At 44.0% G+C, this 15418-nt stretch overlaps 1 protein-coding gene across 1 annotated transcript; it reads right to left on the bottom strand.

Annotated features, from left to right (window-relative positions):
* Positions 1 to 35: 35 nt before the first annotated feature.
* smim8 (small integral membrane protein 8) lies at positions 36 to 1159 on the bottom strand. Its single transcript, XM_035143807.2, has 2 exons — positions 897 to 1159; positions 36 to 289 (listed from the first exon to the last, which is right to left on the bottom strand). The coding sequence occupies exons 1-2, from the start codon at positions 1023 to 1025 to the stop codon at positions 131 to 133; spliced, it is 288 nt and encodes a 95-aa protein (XP_034999698.1). The 5' UTR covers positions 1026 to 1159; the 3' UTR covers positions 36 to 130.
* Between the last annotated feature and the right edge of the window lie 14259 nt (positions 1160 to 15418).

Genomic DNA, 15418 nt, shown 5'->3' with positions numbered 1-15418 from the left:
TTGTTTGATGGAAGCATTTAGAGACATGTCCTTGGTTCAGTCAAGCCAGGTTTTAATTCACTGTGTTCTGACAGCACATCAACACACACCCACAAACACACTCAAGAGTACTTTAGAACACGATGAGCCATCACTCCCATTTGGACGTCTTCCTCCTCGTGCATCTCTCCCCTTCACTGTTGATGGTTTCATAAAGCTGCTGGTCATTCTCTTTCATTGCGTGCAGATAGCCCAGGTATCCAATACATAGAGTGATGGTCACCAGTCCAAACATCATCACTGGTTTATTCTACAAAACAACATAGTTTTATGTTACAAAGACGGCTTTGGAGTGAAATCATCCATCAGCCTGATGTTTAGTGATAATGCTAATCGTGCTTAATCCAAAATAATTCACTGTTCCATAAAAAAAACCCCGCATTTTCTGTGCACCGATAATGACGTCATTGTCGCAGGATTATGACGTACAACAGTAATGCTACATTCAATGCAAGTCGGATATTCCGACTTCCCAGCGTTCAAATGCACACTGAGGGCATGACGTCAAACGTTAACAAACATGGCTGACTTTGAGAATCTGATGTTTATTTGTCTCGTGATGAGGCAACTGACTTTTTTAAATGTAGGAATAAACTTGTTTGCTGCAGTTTGTGCTGTGATGTTCTGCTACATTTGTCTGACAGGTTGGGCTGGTCCTGCTGCCCCCACTCTTCTCGTCTCTCCGCATCGGTTGTACACTATTTTTCATGATGCATTATGTGAAACACTGAGTGCACTATATAGGGAATAAAAAAATCACTAAACATTCGGAAACTACTATCAAAAAGGCGAATTCACTATATAGTTAAGTATATATTGATTAGTTAGTAATTTCGGACACAGCCACTGCGTCTTACAGGTTTGATGAAGAGCTCAGGGTTGACCGCTCGGAACAGTGTGGTAGTCCTAGCACCCCTAAGCCCTGGCGTCCTGTAGCTTTTTTCCACGGGACTCTCCTTCGCTTTACAGTCCTCTTTATGTGACATGTCTGCTCAGACGTATGCACAACAGCTCTTTGGTTACCTAGATGATCATGGACCACATAGACTGAACTATGTCGCCTTCTTGTGCACAACGATGCGTCAGAGTCAGGGAAGACTGAAATGAGAGGGCACGATAGGAGAAGAGTACGTGGTGTGCACGGTCACAGCGCCCCCGACTGGTTATGAGAGACATCCCACTGCTGGCACATTTCTTTCCATTGTGGCTAATGCGTGTGATGTGTTCATAATCATGGACTGAAATAACAAATATTGATGAGGCGAACTTTGGCGTGCAGTTAGATGATCTATGGTTGGATCTGTGGAGATTCACTCTTAGTATGACTATCTGTCAGTCTGAGGGTTTGTCTGTTCTGTCTGGTACTCTGGTGATAACTGTGTGCTCTCCCAGTTCCTGCGTCCTACACTTCCTGTTACCTATGCCCGACTTATATCACCCAGTGCCTCTAATGACTGCCACCAAGTGTCCAAAAGTAAGTCAAACCAAAATATTTCCCCAAATAACCAAAACAAAATGGCCAAAAATTAACATAAATGGCTAAGACACACCGACCCGTAATTGTCTTGAGTTTATAACTAAACAATTACCAAAAAATAATAAAAGAGCCTTTAACTTTATTTATTTTCCAAAACAAACATATAAACACATTTAACATCATTTAATCAAACAAATAAAATAAAACAATTCTTTTAATTTTTATGTTTTAGGCCTTCAGTCCTTTCTGTGCGTAGATACTGCTTCTTGGAGCAGGTGAGAGAAGAGAAATCTCACACACTGTCCAGTACTTGCAAAAAAAACTATTAAGTGTACAACCTTTCGGTCCTCTGGACCTTCATCAGGTAAAGAGTGAGACAAAGGATATTCCAACACATATATAAGCTAAACCTCTTGAGAGTGGCCAATCAGAGAGAAGGAACTATCAGGCTCTCAGACCCACAGTCTGTTTCCATTAAACTAATTAGAAAAGACTACATGCGCCAAATGATAAGGAAAGTAGAGAGAGGAGAGAGAGATCAGGTACAGTTGTGTACCATCATGTTTCAGCTATAACTGACTTCTTTACGGAAGTAAAGATGTTTTTAATGATAGCAACAGTTCTATCTATGTCATCCACGTACTCTGGATGACATGTACAAATTAGCAAAGAACAGAGGAGAAATCTGTGTTCTTATAACCCACAGCCCCCTCCCATTGGGTATGTAAAGGTATTTATTACCCTCCTGATGTCTTATCAGTGTGGAGGAGACATCCTGACTTCACGTTCTGTGGACGACCCCAGATGTGAGATCCCAACCATATGCCAAGAGATACCATAACGTTTAGGCTTAAAGTTAAAGTCTCTAAGAAATAATCGTAACCCTAAAGTTGCCCTTTTAGATAAACAATTTGGTCAGTCTTCCACATACACGTCTGCTCATGCAATATCACATTCGCAAATGAAAAAATGTCCATTACATGATTTGCCTGATGAAGGTCCACGGGACTGAAACGTTGTACACTTAATCAACAGGTAAAGAACAGTGTGCGTTCTTCTCACTGTGTTTGTGAAGGTGTACATTGGCCTTTCCAATTGGATTACGACGATTCTTCACCCTACTCTTGCCACAAAAATAAGCATCCATAATTTTCGCCCTCAGGATCACCAGTGGTTTCCATTGGATGCTTAGTGTGGTGGGTGCCATACACAGTAGACAAGTGTTCTTAGCTTGTCTCCATGTAGAAATCTCAGAATCATTTGACACATATCCTTTCTTGGCAAAATTCAGACTCATTATAGCTCTTCCTACAGAGACCCTGGAAATTGTTCTTCTCAGGGCAACTGCCCCATTAACATTGGCCAGCCTGATGTCATTTTGTTCGATTGTGTCAGATATATCATACTTGGCTTCAACTGCAGTGTCCGTAGGGTGGCCATGCGCCTTCACCCATACCTGCTGTCCAACATGGAATGGGACTTTGGGGTCTGGTTTGTCTTCCTGTCACCAGAACCCCGCCCCACTTCCTGAGACACACACTGTTGGCGATTCAGCTCAACTGAGGGGGAGGGCCTATCAGGTTGATGCCTGTCATTCAGGGCCATCCCCAACTCCAGTGTCTTCTTGCTCCATTCCATAGAATTTAGGCTTTTACCAATCCAGTTTTTTTAGGTACTCCCAAATCTCTTCAGACTTGCTCAAGCATATTCACAACACTGTTACCATTAGCTTACCTCACAGGTCCAATGGCTACATATCCTGACATTGAGTCCACAAGTACCAAAATATACTACTCACCTTTCTTCCCTGTTAACCCCTTAGGTCCAGCTATGCCCATACATACTGATCCCCAGGATATGGTGCCCTTTATGGTGACTGATTTGGCGCTCAGAAATCCAGAGTTGTTGTTTTTCCAATTTATTCCGCGTAGATGGAGTACCTGCATGGCCTAGCACAGGGGTAGGCAACCTTTACTATCAAAAGAGCCGTTTTGCCCCCTCTTCCCCCAATTCAAATTTGTCTGGAGCCGCAAAACATATTTGATAACACAGCTTGTAAAGTTTTATATATAGTTATACTATATATATTAAACCTCTAGTTTGTTGCATTTATGAAATTATAGAACGACAATAAAGAAAACTGTTGACATTTTATTGCTATTTTTAACTGTTACAACAAAGGAAAACACCAAACTCTTATTAAGAGGAGAACAAAATACACTGGCAATGTGAAGGCCTACTTTGAAATAAATTAAACACAGAACTATGCAGGCCTATTAGAGTCCTCCCCATATTTGTGGGAAATGTATAAAATAAGAAGTAGTCCACTTTGAAATAAAAAGATATAGCTACAGCCTAATAGCTTATAAATATATATTTTAGTTGACTAAATATTAAAACAAAAAGTGAGAGCAGGTCAGACTGGAGGCAGACACAGAAACTGAAGCTCGGTACAAACCAACTGCAGCTTCTGCTCTGATCTAGAAGCTGTGGCGCTGATCACTGAGCAGCTGTGACCAGAGAAACTCTGTGTTTCCACAGATAAGAAGCAGCCGGTAAGTACGTGAACGAGCTATGATCTCACTTTGTGTATCTCTCTGAGGGAGTTAGCGGGGGCGGAGGCGGGGCCTGTTTGAGTGTGCGTTGTCTGGGAGCACACACACACACACACATTCGCCCGCTCCTGGTATTTCATGATGATTTAGAAAATTAACGTGAACGTGACGTTCACTCACGTTCACGTTAATCATATGAAAACTGATTCGTTAAGTTAACTGTTCGCGCAAAATATGCGCGACATGCACAACACTGTACAGGGAGCCGCTGCAGACGGCTGAAGAGCCGCATGCGGCTCCAGAGCCGCGGGTTGCCGACCCCTGGCCTAGCACTTCATATACAGCCTGCACCACTACCACTAAATCTAGATCCATATTAAGCCGTAGCTCAGCAATTTCCTTCCACATGTCTTGATGGGCAACCATTCTTCCCTTGGCACCCTCAAAACCATTTCAACCCAAGTGTACAGGTCTTCTTTGAGAGCCTGAAAACAGTAAAAACTGTCTGTGATAACTCTGGCTCTCTTTATCTTGCGCTTGTACAATTCATCACAGCTATGCCTTCACCTGCGTGTTGTCATGTCCCTTTTTGATCCATCAGGGTAAATAATCCATTCAAAGGGATTTTCTTCAGGTTCAGGTGGTTTCACTGGCATTTTGGTGGGTGGTGTGCCAGTCCGATTTCGAGATCAGGTTCCAAGATGATGTCTTCCCATCTCCCCCACCGCATATTAGTAGCTTTGGTGGTTTCTAGGGTTCCTTTCCTCAGGATAGTCATCACACTTCATCACAATCTTTCAGGGCGCTCCAGTACTTAGCCAGGACAGCAGTTCTTTTTCCTCCGGTGGATACTTCTTTTCCACCGTGGACAGCATATAGCTCCACATAGCTACAATAACCCTACCTTTTTTGTTCACCTTCACCATAGCATTATCATCATCACAACTGAGCTCTGCCATAAGCCTGGTGGTTAGGCTTCTTGGTTCCAAGCATACAGCTTTGTTGATGGCCTTTTTCAACTCGTCAAGATGGTGTTGATCAGTAGCAGTCCATATCCAGTCTTTGCTAGAACCTTCTCTCTTCTTTAGACATGCACACAATGGCTTGGCATATTTCTGGTAACTCGTTACATCGTCTCTCACATAGTGACACAGTCCCAAGATTTTCTGCAGTTAGTTCTGAGATGTTGGCAGAGATATTTGTTCCAGCTTCTCTTTGTAACCCTCCAAGAGTCCCAGATCAGTTGAGACCTGAAACCCCAGATAGTTCCCTTGAAATTGTCCAAACCAAAACTTTTTCAGGTTAAGTTTCAAACCTGCCTCCATTATCTTCTCGATCAATTTCTACAGCCTCTCCAAATTCTCTTCTTCATCATCTGCTCTGCAAAAGTTACCTCTCCTCGTCAGCCCTGAGTTATGGCCCATAGGGCCCTCACGTATCTGGCAGGTTCTACTGCTGACTTTAACACTCTCCACACCTGAGTCAGCATAGCTCCCTGATCCAGTCTGGCCTGGGCTCGCTGTAGGTATGCAATCTTCATTGTCCAGATAATCTTGAGCAGTCTCATTAGTTTCGATTGCATGCAATGTTGTAGACTGCAACCATAGTTTCCTAGCTGCATCACATCTAGTACTTCTTTCAAGCATTGGCCACACATTACCCAGGTATTCCTGCATGATTTCCCCAGGCCTCTGGTCTCTTATCATGGTCTTGAGTTTCTTGAACTCCTGCCGCTCATTTACGGCGACAGGAGCTGGAGTTGAGGCCGGTGGCAAACCAGCTGCCGGTGGTGGAACAGGATCCACAGGAGCAGGTACAGCTGGAAAAGGGGAAGGTGCTGGCATAATACCCAATGCTGCTGGTGCTGGGGGTGGAATCAGTCCCCACGCCGTCAAGCTCAGATGTCGGTGGCTGACCGACATGTTCATCATCAAAAACTCAGTCTCTGTCTCTTTCTTCAATTCTTTCTTTTATAACTGCTTGTTAATACTTAAAAGCAGTTTTATTTAATCTTCCCAGCATAACATCATGCACTCCCCCTACATAAACTAGTCGAAATTTACCAGTCATTTCTCGATGTTCAACCAGAGTATGGTACATGGATATCATTAGGAAGCAGTGTGCTATAGCCACTTTCCAGGAATATCTACAATGTCTGTCCAGCTTCTGGAATGAAAAATTCTCCCCTATCTGTGGTGGCTATGGGACCAAAATGCACATCTCTAGCAAATCTCTCTAAGACAGTTTTTATGTCCATAATCTCTTCTTTCTTCTTCACACCCTTACACTATCCATCTCTGAGGTTTCTGTAATCACCTTCGGATTGACATGCAGGGGACAGGATACTGCCACAGTCGTCATCCCCTCTGGACTGATCCCTCTCCCCTTCAGAGTCACTTACATCTTGGATCAGGACAGGAGGATAGCTTCTCCCCATCGTCTCACTTTGACTTGTAGTTCAGTCAGTAGGACCAGTCTAGGTTCTGCTGGGCACTTGGTTGATGATTGGCATTGACTGTGTGCGATGTTCCCGGTGTAGGTAGCTCCCATCTGTGTTGCCTGTCGTCATCCACCGCTCTGAAGGGTCACACTGGATGTACCATCGTTGTCCCTGCGTTGACATCAGGGTGGTGGTGTTAGCTTTGCTTCGTGGGATCTGTGGGAGTTCTTCTGGCTCTGTTTGTATTCCTTCATCTCTACTCACAGTCTGTGATCTCTGCCTGGGTCTATCACTGACCTGCTCCTCGATCTAGCCAATCCTGCTCATCCTGATCATCTCTCTTTTCTGTCTCTCTGCATCAGGTTCCAGAGCAGTAATGATCACAATCTCTCTGTTACTGCCCCCGAACCGAGGCTTTCTCAGATAGAGTTGCCACAAAGGCCTTTTCAGCCTCCTTCCAGGGCAGGGATTTTGTTCTCGGTCCGTCGACATAGATTATAACTCTCCTACATGCCATTTCTCTCACTTTCAAAAATCCTCTCTCTAGAGCCTCCAATATCACCACCTAGTGATTGTCATTCAACTCCCCCTATGCAAAGCAGTTTACTGATAATTGTATTATGACATAATAAGTTCCACTGGTTACTCTCGCCATCCTCTCCTGTTTGGGTGTGCGAACTTGTCCAAGCCGCTTTTCGTCCTTTTCTTGGTGACACTTTCTGTTGTGAATTCTCAAATCCACATTTTTGAAAACCACCAACCCATCTCCGTTAATCTGCCAAGGGCTTCTGATCAAATGATATACAGTTATTCAATTATGGTGAGTAAACTGCTTAGCCTCTGGAGGGATAGGAAGAAGCTGTACAGCAAACTCTCTAATCGGGTCATGTTTTGTTTTCTTCATCTTTTTCCCACCTCCATGGGCTGAAAATCTAACTCTTGCTCACTCCTCAAGGGCTTGGTTGCAATTGTTGCTGGTTTTACGCCCACTGGTCGAGCATCTATTGGCTGGGTTTCTGCTCGTTGGGAATCAGTCTGATCTTGATCGGAAGAATCACAAGAGTTGTCTGAAGTCCACCTTCCGATTGAAAAGGGGATGTATTCTCCTGATGTTGTGCAACATGTATCTACACGAGCGGGTTGTTGCAGCAATGTTGGCAGTAAGGGAGAGTTGACTGTCGAGTGTCACACTCAGGTTCCTAGCGGTTTGGGTGGTGGCTACCATGGAGTTGTCGATGGAGATAGTAAGGTCATGGATGGGAGAGCCTTTCCCTGGAAGGAAAAGTAGCTCGGTCTTGTCAAGGTTAATTTCAGATGGTAAGCAGACATCCACTGAGAGATGTCAGTCAGACAGGCAGAGATTCGTGCTGCTACCTGTGTTTCAGATAGGCGAAAAGAGAGAATTAGTTGGGTGTCATCTGCATAGCTGTGGTAGGAAAAGCCATGTGAGTAAATAACAGAGCCGAGAGAGTTGGTGTTCAGAGAGAAGAGGAAAGGACCCAGGACGGAACCTTGAGGGACCCCAGTAGTGAGAGAAAAAGGTTATGACACAGATCCTCTCCAAGTTAAGTGCGGTCTTTGAGGTAGGATGAGAGCAGGGAGAGAGTAGACTGAGACATCCAGATCCTGAAGGGAGAAAATAAGGATTCGGTGGTTCACCATATCAAACGCAGCAGAAAGGTCTAGAAGGATGAGGACAGAGGAGAGAGAGGCTGTTCTAGCAGTGTGAAGTGGCTCAGAGACAGCAAGGAGTTGACAGGCCTGCCTTGAAACCAGACTGGTTGTTCTGGTGAAGATAGGAAGAGAGTTGATTAAAGATAGCACGCTCAAGTGCTTTTGAATGTAAGGAAAGAAGAGAGTTGGGGGGGAAAAAATGCAGAAACTCAGATAGCCACATGTGTGGAATCCCTCTCCCAGGATGGACAGAAGTGCAATGTATGTTGCATGTAACTGAACGCATCAACAAGATAACAGTATTTACAACATTAATTAGAAGAAACAGTTTGTAACATAATGGAGAAGTGTGTCAATGTTTAAACTACCAGCCTTGCCCTCAGCCTCCTTATTAACAGAAAAGCCTCTCGACTAAGGCTTGAAGAATGCGGCAGAAAGATAATGGTGACAATGGGAAAAGTGACCAGACTCTGAGGCAGAGAAAGACAATACAGAGTTTAATTATTTTCAATTAAGGGTTCAATATGGATTTGCTGGGGCAGAGACATTGTTAAAATCTTAAAAACATTTGAGGGCTTAGTGTGACGTTTTAGTTTTAACTGGACCAGACAGCAGACACAGAGAGGGATTGGTGTGAAGGATAAGAGTTTTTAATGTTGAGCAAAGGCAGGCCAATGACTGGCTGAGGGTGTGCATGGGATCCTGTGAGCTGGAGAAGAGGCAGGCGAGTTGGCTCTGGCGATCATGAGGCACAGGAGAAGATTAACATTAGGTGATTCACAAGAAGCATACAAATAAACTTTTCATTAGTAGTTCAATCGAGAGAGAGTATACGACTGAGGTGACTGAACAATCTGGCGATGAGTGGAGAGAAGACCGTGGTTCTTGTGTTCTCATCTACGCTATGAAGGAGGAATATGAACTACAAATAGATGAGCCTCTCTCCCATAAAGCTGTAGCCCACTGAGCTGCCTTACCTGATAGTAATCCGATGACGGGATGGATCCCTAGAATAAGTCGCAGGCTGCTGCTGAAACACAAAGGGAGCACTGGAGCAAGAACCGACCACAAGCCCCCAATTCCCCTAAATAACGCTTAGGTGTGGGAATGAACGGCTCAATGAGGCGTGGAGGCTGGGCGGAGAGTGAGAGAGAGGAGGCAGCAGGGGCAGAAGGGTCTTTCTCAGGGACTGGAACGGCATCGCGGGGAGAGAAAATAACACAAAGATAATATGAAACAAAGATGAATGAATATTTGCTACAATGGAGTAAACTCACGACCTGAAAAGGACATCTGCCAGCACGTTGTTCTTTCCACAAATGTGCTGGATCTTCAGGTTAAACCCTTGCAAAAACAAACTCCATCACATTAAACGGTGATTGGAGTTTTTCATCCTGCTGACACAAACAAGGTTTGGGTTATGGTGTGTGTAGAGCACCAGGTCCTGACTGGAAGAGACAGTGGCCTGTCCAAATTCACACTTGGCAAGGTTCAAAGTCAAATTGGCAGCAGCAAGCCTATGGAACACCACCTCCAGCTGAGTTATGTGTTGAGACCAGGGTGAGCTGTTGATGACCACATCGTCAAGATATGCTTCACAACCAGTAACTCCTTTTAACACCTTATATACTAGACGGTAGGATGTGGAAGGTGCATTCCGCATCCCGAAAGCCATAACTGTGTACTGACAGAAGTCATCTGGAGTCACAAAGGCAGAGATTTCACAAGGAAGTGGCAACAGCAACAACACCCTATCACCTGGGGAAAACGTTCGATGCTTTGCCTTTTTGTCGTACCACTTCTTCATTCTTCCCTGGGCTTCCCCCAAGTTCTGCTTGGCCAGTTCACATGCCCTGCTAAGCTTAGACCGGAAGTGACAAACAAAGTATAACAGATGAGTGGCAGTAGACTGTTTGCCAACCATTTTTCAACAGTTTCAGAGGGCCCCGCACAGTATGGCCGAACACCAGTTCAGCTGGGCTAAAGCCAAGGGACTCTTGGGTCATCTCTCTAGCTGCAAAGAGGAGTAAAGGGGTTCCATCATCCCAATCTCTCTCAAACTCTTTACAGTAGTCTGGTGAAACCTCTCTAGGACTCCCTGAGACTCTGGGTGGTGAGCAGATGACGTGCAGTGCTCAATGGACAACTGCTGCATAGAGGGATAGCTTGAGGAAGCCGAGAAGCTGTACACATAATGGTCAGTAAGTACTGATTACCTGATTTGGCATGAGGAAGTTGACCAACACAATCAATCAAGATGCACTCAAAGGACTCTCCTATAGCAGGAATAGGATGAAACGGTGCCGGTGGGATTTTCTGGTTGGGCTTACCAACAGTTTGGTACACATGACATGTTCTACAGTACCCAGCAACATCAGATTTTACACCAGGCCAGAAAAAATCTCTCATGTTATTTTAATCCCCATATGTCCAGCAAGGCAATGATCATGAGCCAAATGCAAGATATCACAGCGATAGACACTGGGAACAACAACCTGAAACACACTACTCCAATCATTCTGACAAGACATCTCAGGAGAAGTCCACTTCCTCATTAACACGCCATTGTTCACAAAATAAAGACAGCTGTAATTTTATCATCAGAAACAAGGGAGGACAAGGTTACATCTTTCACTTGTTCACATTTTAGCTCTTCACAAGAGGTGAACACTTTACCAAAACCCAACATTTCATCTTTTGTAAAGAATGTGTCAGAAAGTGCAATCTCAACACAAACCGGAAAAGTCTCAGGATATTGCTTCTCAAGCTCATCTGGACTTTTGGACAATTCTGTATTTGTCATTTTATTTACTAAATTTGTTTATTCGCCTTTCTAGAGGCCCTGCTCCTTCGTCAGCCGTCATTGGCCACCACGCTTCGGACAACCCTGCTGTTCTGGCTTATAAAGAAACTGTTCTGGCTTATAAAGAAACTGTTCTGGCTGTAAAGAACGGTCTGGGCTTTTAAGGAAGTGCTCCGCTTTTAATGGAGTGCTCTCTCTCTATCTCTCTCTTTCACTGTGGCTCTCCACGCTCATTTGAGTTGAAGCGTGGAGTGACCACCTCAGGGGGACGCCTGATTTTTATTAACATTCTAATTCCATTTAAATTGTTGTTTATATTGGTTTGGATTCGGTTTATTTTGTTATTTTGTTTTGTATGTTTTGTTTGTTTTTACCAGCATTTGATTTAACCCTGTGACATGTTTTAATTATCTTTTTATTGTTGGACAGGTGCTGTGGGCCTGAGGCGGCGACCCAATCCCTGGTGGTGGCGTTTTCTTCACGACCCGTTTTGTTGGTTTGCAGTGTCACGGGTGGTTAGTTTATTAATCCTTCTCTTTTTCCTTTGGTTCTCGTCGCCATGTAAGTCCCAGCCCTGTCCTTTTTGCTCTTGTCTAAAGTGTTTAATTTCATGTGTTAATTTGTGTTCTGTTGATTGTTTGTTGCATTGTGCTTTTTGTTGATGCATTTATTGAGTTAAATTAAAGTTCTTTTCTACAAGTAAAACACGTCTCTTGCCCCGTGATATAAACGAAACTGTGCTGTTGCACACAAGAGTTTAGTTATTTCCTGGAGGTGAAATTCCCCAGGTGACGTTGTTGCAATCCCTCATTTTCCCCGCTTTCCCTCACGCTACACCTGGTTGTAGAATGAGAGACAAGAGAAACAAAACCATCCATAAGGAAAGATGAAGAGCCAGCCAACTCACACTTTTGGGTTAAACGCTCCATATCTTGGGTTACAGCAGAGTTAACGGTCTTTATCAAGGCAACAGGCTTAAAAGACTTTTGTTTCTTGCTCAAGACAGGGCAATCAGCAATCAGGTGACCAGGTTTCTTGCAATAGAAACAAGCCTTTTCTGAGCGAGCTCTTACAGTAGCCGACTTTCTTAGTGAAAGCTGTAGAGACAGTGGGAAGAGGCTTTGAAGAGCAAGCTCTATTAAACATAGATCTTCCCTTTTGCTCACATTGTCCACTATCAAAATGTATCTTGTGTGTCAACCCAAACTCATCTGCTAGAATAGCAGCTTTGTCACGAGTTGTCACTTTTTGCTCATTGAGATAAATGAAAACAACCTTTGGCAGACAGTTTTTAAACTCTTCAAGCAAGACTAGTTGTGTAAGGTCTTCCTTAGTTTCTACCGTCTGTAACTTGCACCATCTACTAAAACAGGTCTCCTTTTCCTTTGCTAACTCAACATCAGTTTGAGTGTTAAGCTTAATGAGGCTTCTAAAGCGTTGGCGGTAACTAGCTCATAAGTTCTTAAGATGGCCCCTTTAACTGTTTCATACTCCTGGCTATCCTCAATGCTTATAGCTGAGTAAGCTTCCTGTGCTTCTCCTACCAAAACACTTTGCAAAAGTAACGTCCAGGCATGTTTAAGCCACTTTGAGATGGTAGCCACACGTTCAAAATGAGGGAAATATTTTTCAACATCTCTTTCTATGAATGGAGGTACCAATCTAATGTTCCTTACGGCATTAAACTCAGATTAAGCAACATAAAACTAGCCAAAAGCAGCATGCTTGAATTCCAGCTCTTTATTGAAATGCTTGTGTTCTAGGTGCACCTGTTCTTTTAAAGCAAGTTCTTTTAACATCAACTCAATCACAGGATCTGACATTTTATGACCTGGACTTTGATGAGAAGCTTGTGATCGTGATGGCTTGATGACACCATTTTCTATTAGAATAGCTTTAAGAGCATATTTAATACTATCGTTAATTCGTTTCTCACTGCTCACAATCTAAATGTCATAATAACTCGCAAGTTTAAGAAGCTGGTCTTTTGTAAACTGACCAAGCAACTCCTCTGAAGGTGCACTAATAAAGTCATCAAGTGTTGCCATACTAGAATATTCATCCAACACAGCAAACTGAGATGCACCAAATGTCTTTCCATAAGACTAAACCAGTATGCACAGCACAAAGTATCCAATAACACAAAACAGCTAAGTCAAAAAATGCTCTCTACTGAATGGCTTCCAAAACCATAATCACAAATAGGCCTAGAAACAACCCATCAAGCTACTAGAGTACCACAAGATATTACCCATACAAACCCCATAACCACAATTTAACCTGCTTGTAATCAATAAGGCAACTACAGGAGAACTAAAAACTCTAAAGTCAAGTTAAACATCAATTGACAAATCAAAAACTGCATTACAAAGTTAGGATCCTGGACACATTACCACAGTTGTGCCCAATGAAGCACAAACTTTAACTCACCTAACTTATCAAATCACTCACTGGTGAGCACAGTGAGCAAGCCTCTGAGTGCAGTGACAGTTAAAGGGGACATAGCATGCAAATTCCACTTTGTTAGTGCTTCTACACGTTAATGTGGGTATCTGGCATGTCTACCAACCCAAAAACTCTGGGAAAAAAACACTTGCGCGTTTTGTTATGGTTCCTCTAAGTCAGAAACATCATGCTTGAGCGACTCGATTGAGTTTCCTGGGTTTTGTGTCGTAACAAGGCACTGGAAGTCTCCCTACATGGTCTTGGCCCACCCCCACCTCATCCCCCCGTCCCCGTCCCCCCGTCACGCCAGGTTTACACCGGACGCAGCGAGGCTGCGAGGCAGCGCAGTGCCGTTCCCAAGCGCGCAGCCGGGCTGTTCACACGGGACGAGCATTTCTCCGCTGGTCAGCCCGCGATTCACTCACATGTGGCATTTGTCTGGATCGTTGGGACTGGGAGGCTGCAGCAGTTGCTCGAGTGCGACCGCTCGCTCTCCCATGCGTGAGCTGGAATTTGTGTCAGCGCCACACAGCCAGCAGTGTGGAAGACTTCCGCAGTGTTCAGCACTACTGTAACACCGGCACAAAGACACCGAGCCCCCCCACTCGTTACGCCGGGGTACACCGGACGCGGAAGTGCCGCTGCGAGGCAGCGCAGCGCCGTTGTCCAGCGCGCAGCCGCCTGGCTGTTCACACGGGACGTGCATTTCTCCGCGCTGGTCAGCCCCATAGACTGTATATATAAGGTCAGCCCGCGATTATGCTTTCTCCGCTTGTTGTTGTACCCGTTGAATGTCGGGGTTCGGGGGTAAATGATGGTCTTCATAGCCCCCCCCACCCCTCTCTTTCTCTCTCTGTCTGTCTGCTTGTGTGCTTGTAGTGGATGGGCAGAGGGGGACATTTAATTATGTGATTGGGAAAATTAAAACTCCAGGACAACAAGGGGAATACAAAGTATGGGATGCATATTTGATAATTTATATCATATAAAATATGTAATCGTTATATCGTTTAAAATCATGGGGGGAGAGGGGGGAGGGGGGAGCTGGCTCATTAGCATTTAAAGGAACAGGCACTCAAAACAGGTCACTCTGTGGAGGGCTGTTTTATACAGGGTAAAAAGGGTGCTGTTTTAAATGATCCTTGTGGTATTTTGACCAAAGTATGTTACAGACATTTCATTAAGACCCCAAGGAACCATATCAACTTGTGGTAAAATGGGCATGCTATGTCCCCTTTAAAGCAAACCCCCTGGTTCCTGCCTAACTTTCACTAAACCTAAGTGTCTTCAGAGGCGTGCCGGGCCCAAGGCGTCTTTAAAAGCAAAACTTCAGTAAACGTTAGCTATACGACCAAGGACCTGAAATGCTTACCCCCGCCAGAGAAACAGGTCTCCACCAAGGATTACCTCCAAAAGTAACAAAGGCAAAAAAACAAATGAGTACACCGAAGGAAGGACAGATAAATCAGTCCAGCTGGCACACTCCCCTAACTAACCAGAGATCACTGACATCTTCAAATCAACAACACTCAGACACTATATTCACCATATACTCACCAGCAGAAACACAGCAGCCTACAGCCGCATTTTTAAGACAACACACCACTAACTCAATCTTACACAATCTAGGAGAAAAAAACTACAAAACTAGGAATTTATCCTGGACGAGCCCCCAATATGTTACGACCCGGCTCAAGGGAAGAAACATAGAGGAGTCAAACAACAACTAAGTTATGCCGAAACAAGTTTATTGTAAATTAAAGTTATCAAAAAGTGAACACAATTTTATCTGAGAGCTTTGTCAGGTTTCTTTTTCTATCATAAAACCCAATGATTTTATGATCAGTTTTAAATTTCCTGCTTTGTGTCAAACATGTTCTAGAGTGTTGAAAAGTAGTTTACAGATCAAATACATTTTCTTGGTAGTATTAATAGTTGTAGTTGTAGTAGTCAAAGCCTATTACGAGAAAGTGAGATTTCCATTG

The sequence above is a fragment of the Hippoglossus stenolepis genome, chromosome 20 (assembly GCF_022539355.2).
Source record: "Hippoglossus stenolepis isolate QCI-W04-F060 chromosome 20, HSTE1.2, whole genome shotgun sequence".
Taxonomy (NCBI): domain Eukaryota; kingdom Metazoa; phylum Chordata; class Actinopteri; order Pleuronectiformes; family Pleuronectidae; genus Hippoglossus; species Hippoglossus stenolepis.
The sequence above is the reverse complement of the archived record's forward strand: the minus strand, read 5'-3'. Positions and strand labels throughout refer to the sequence as shown.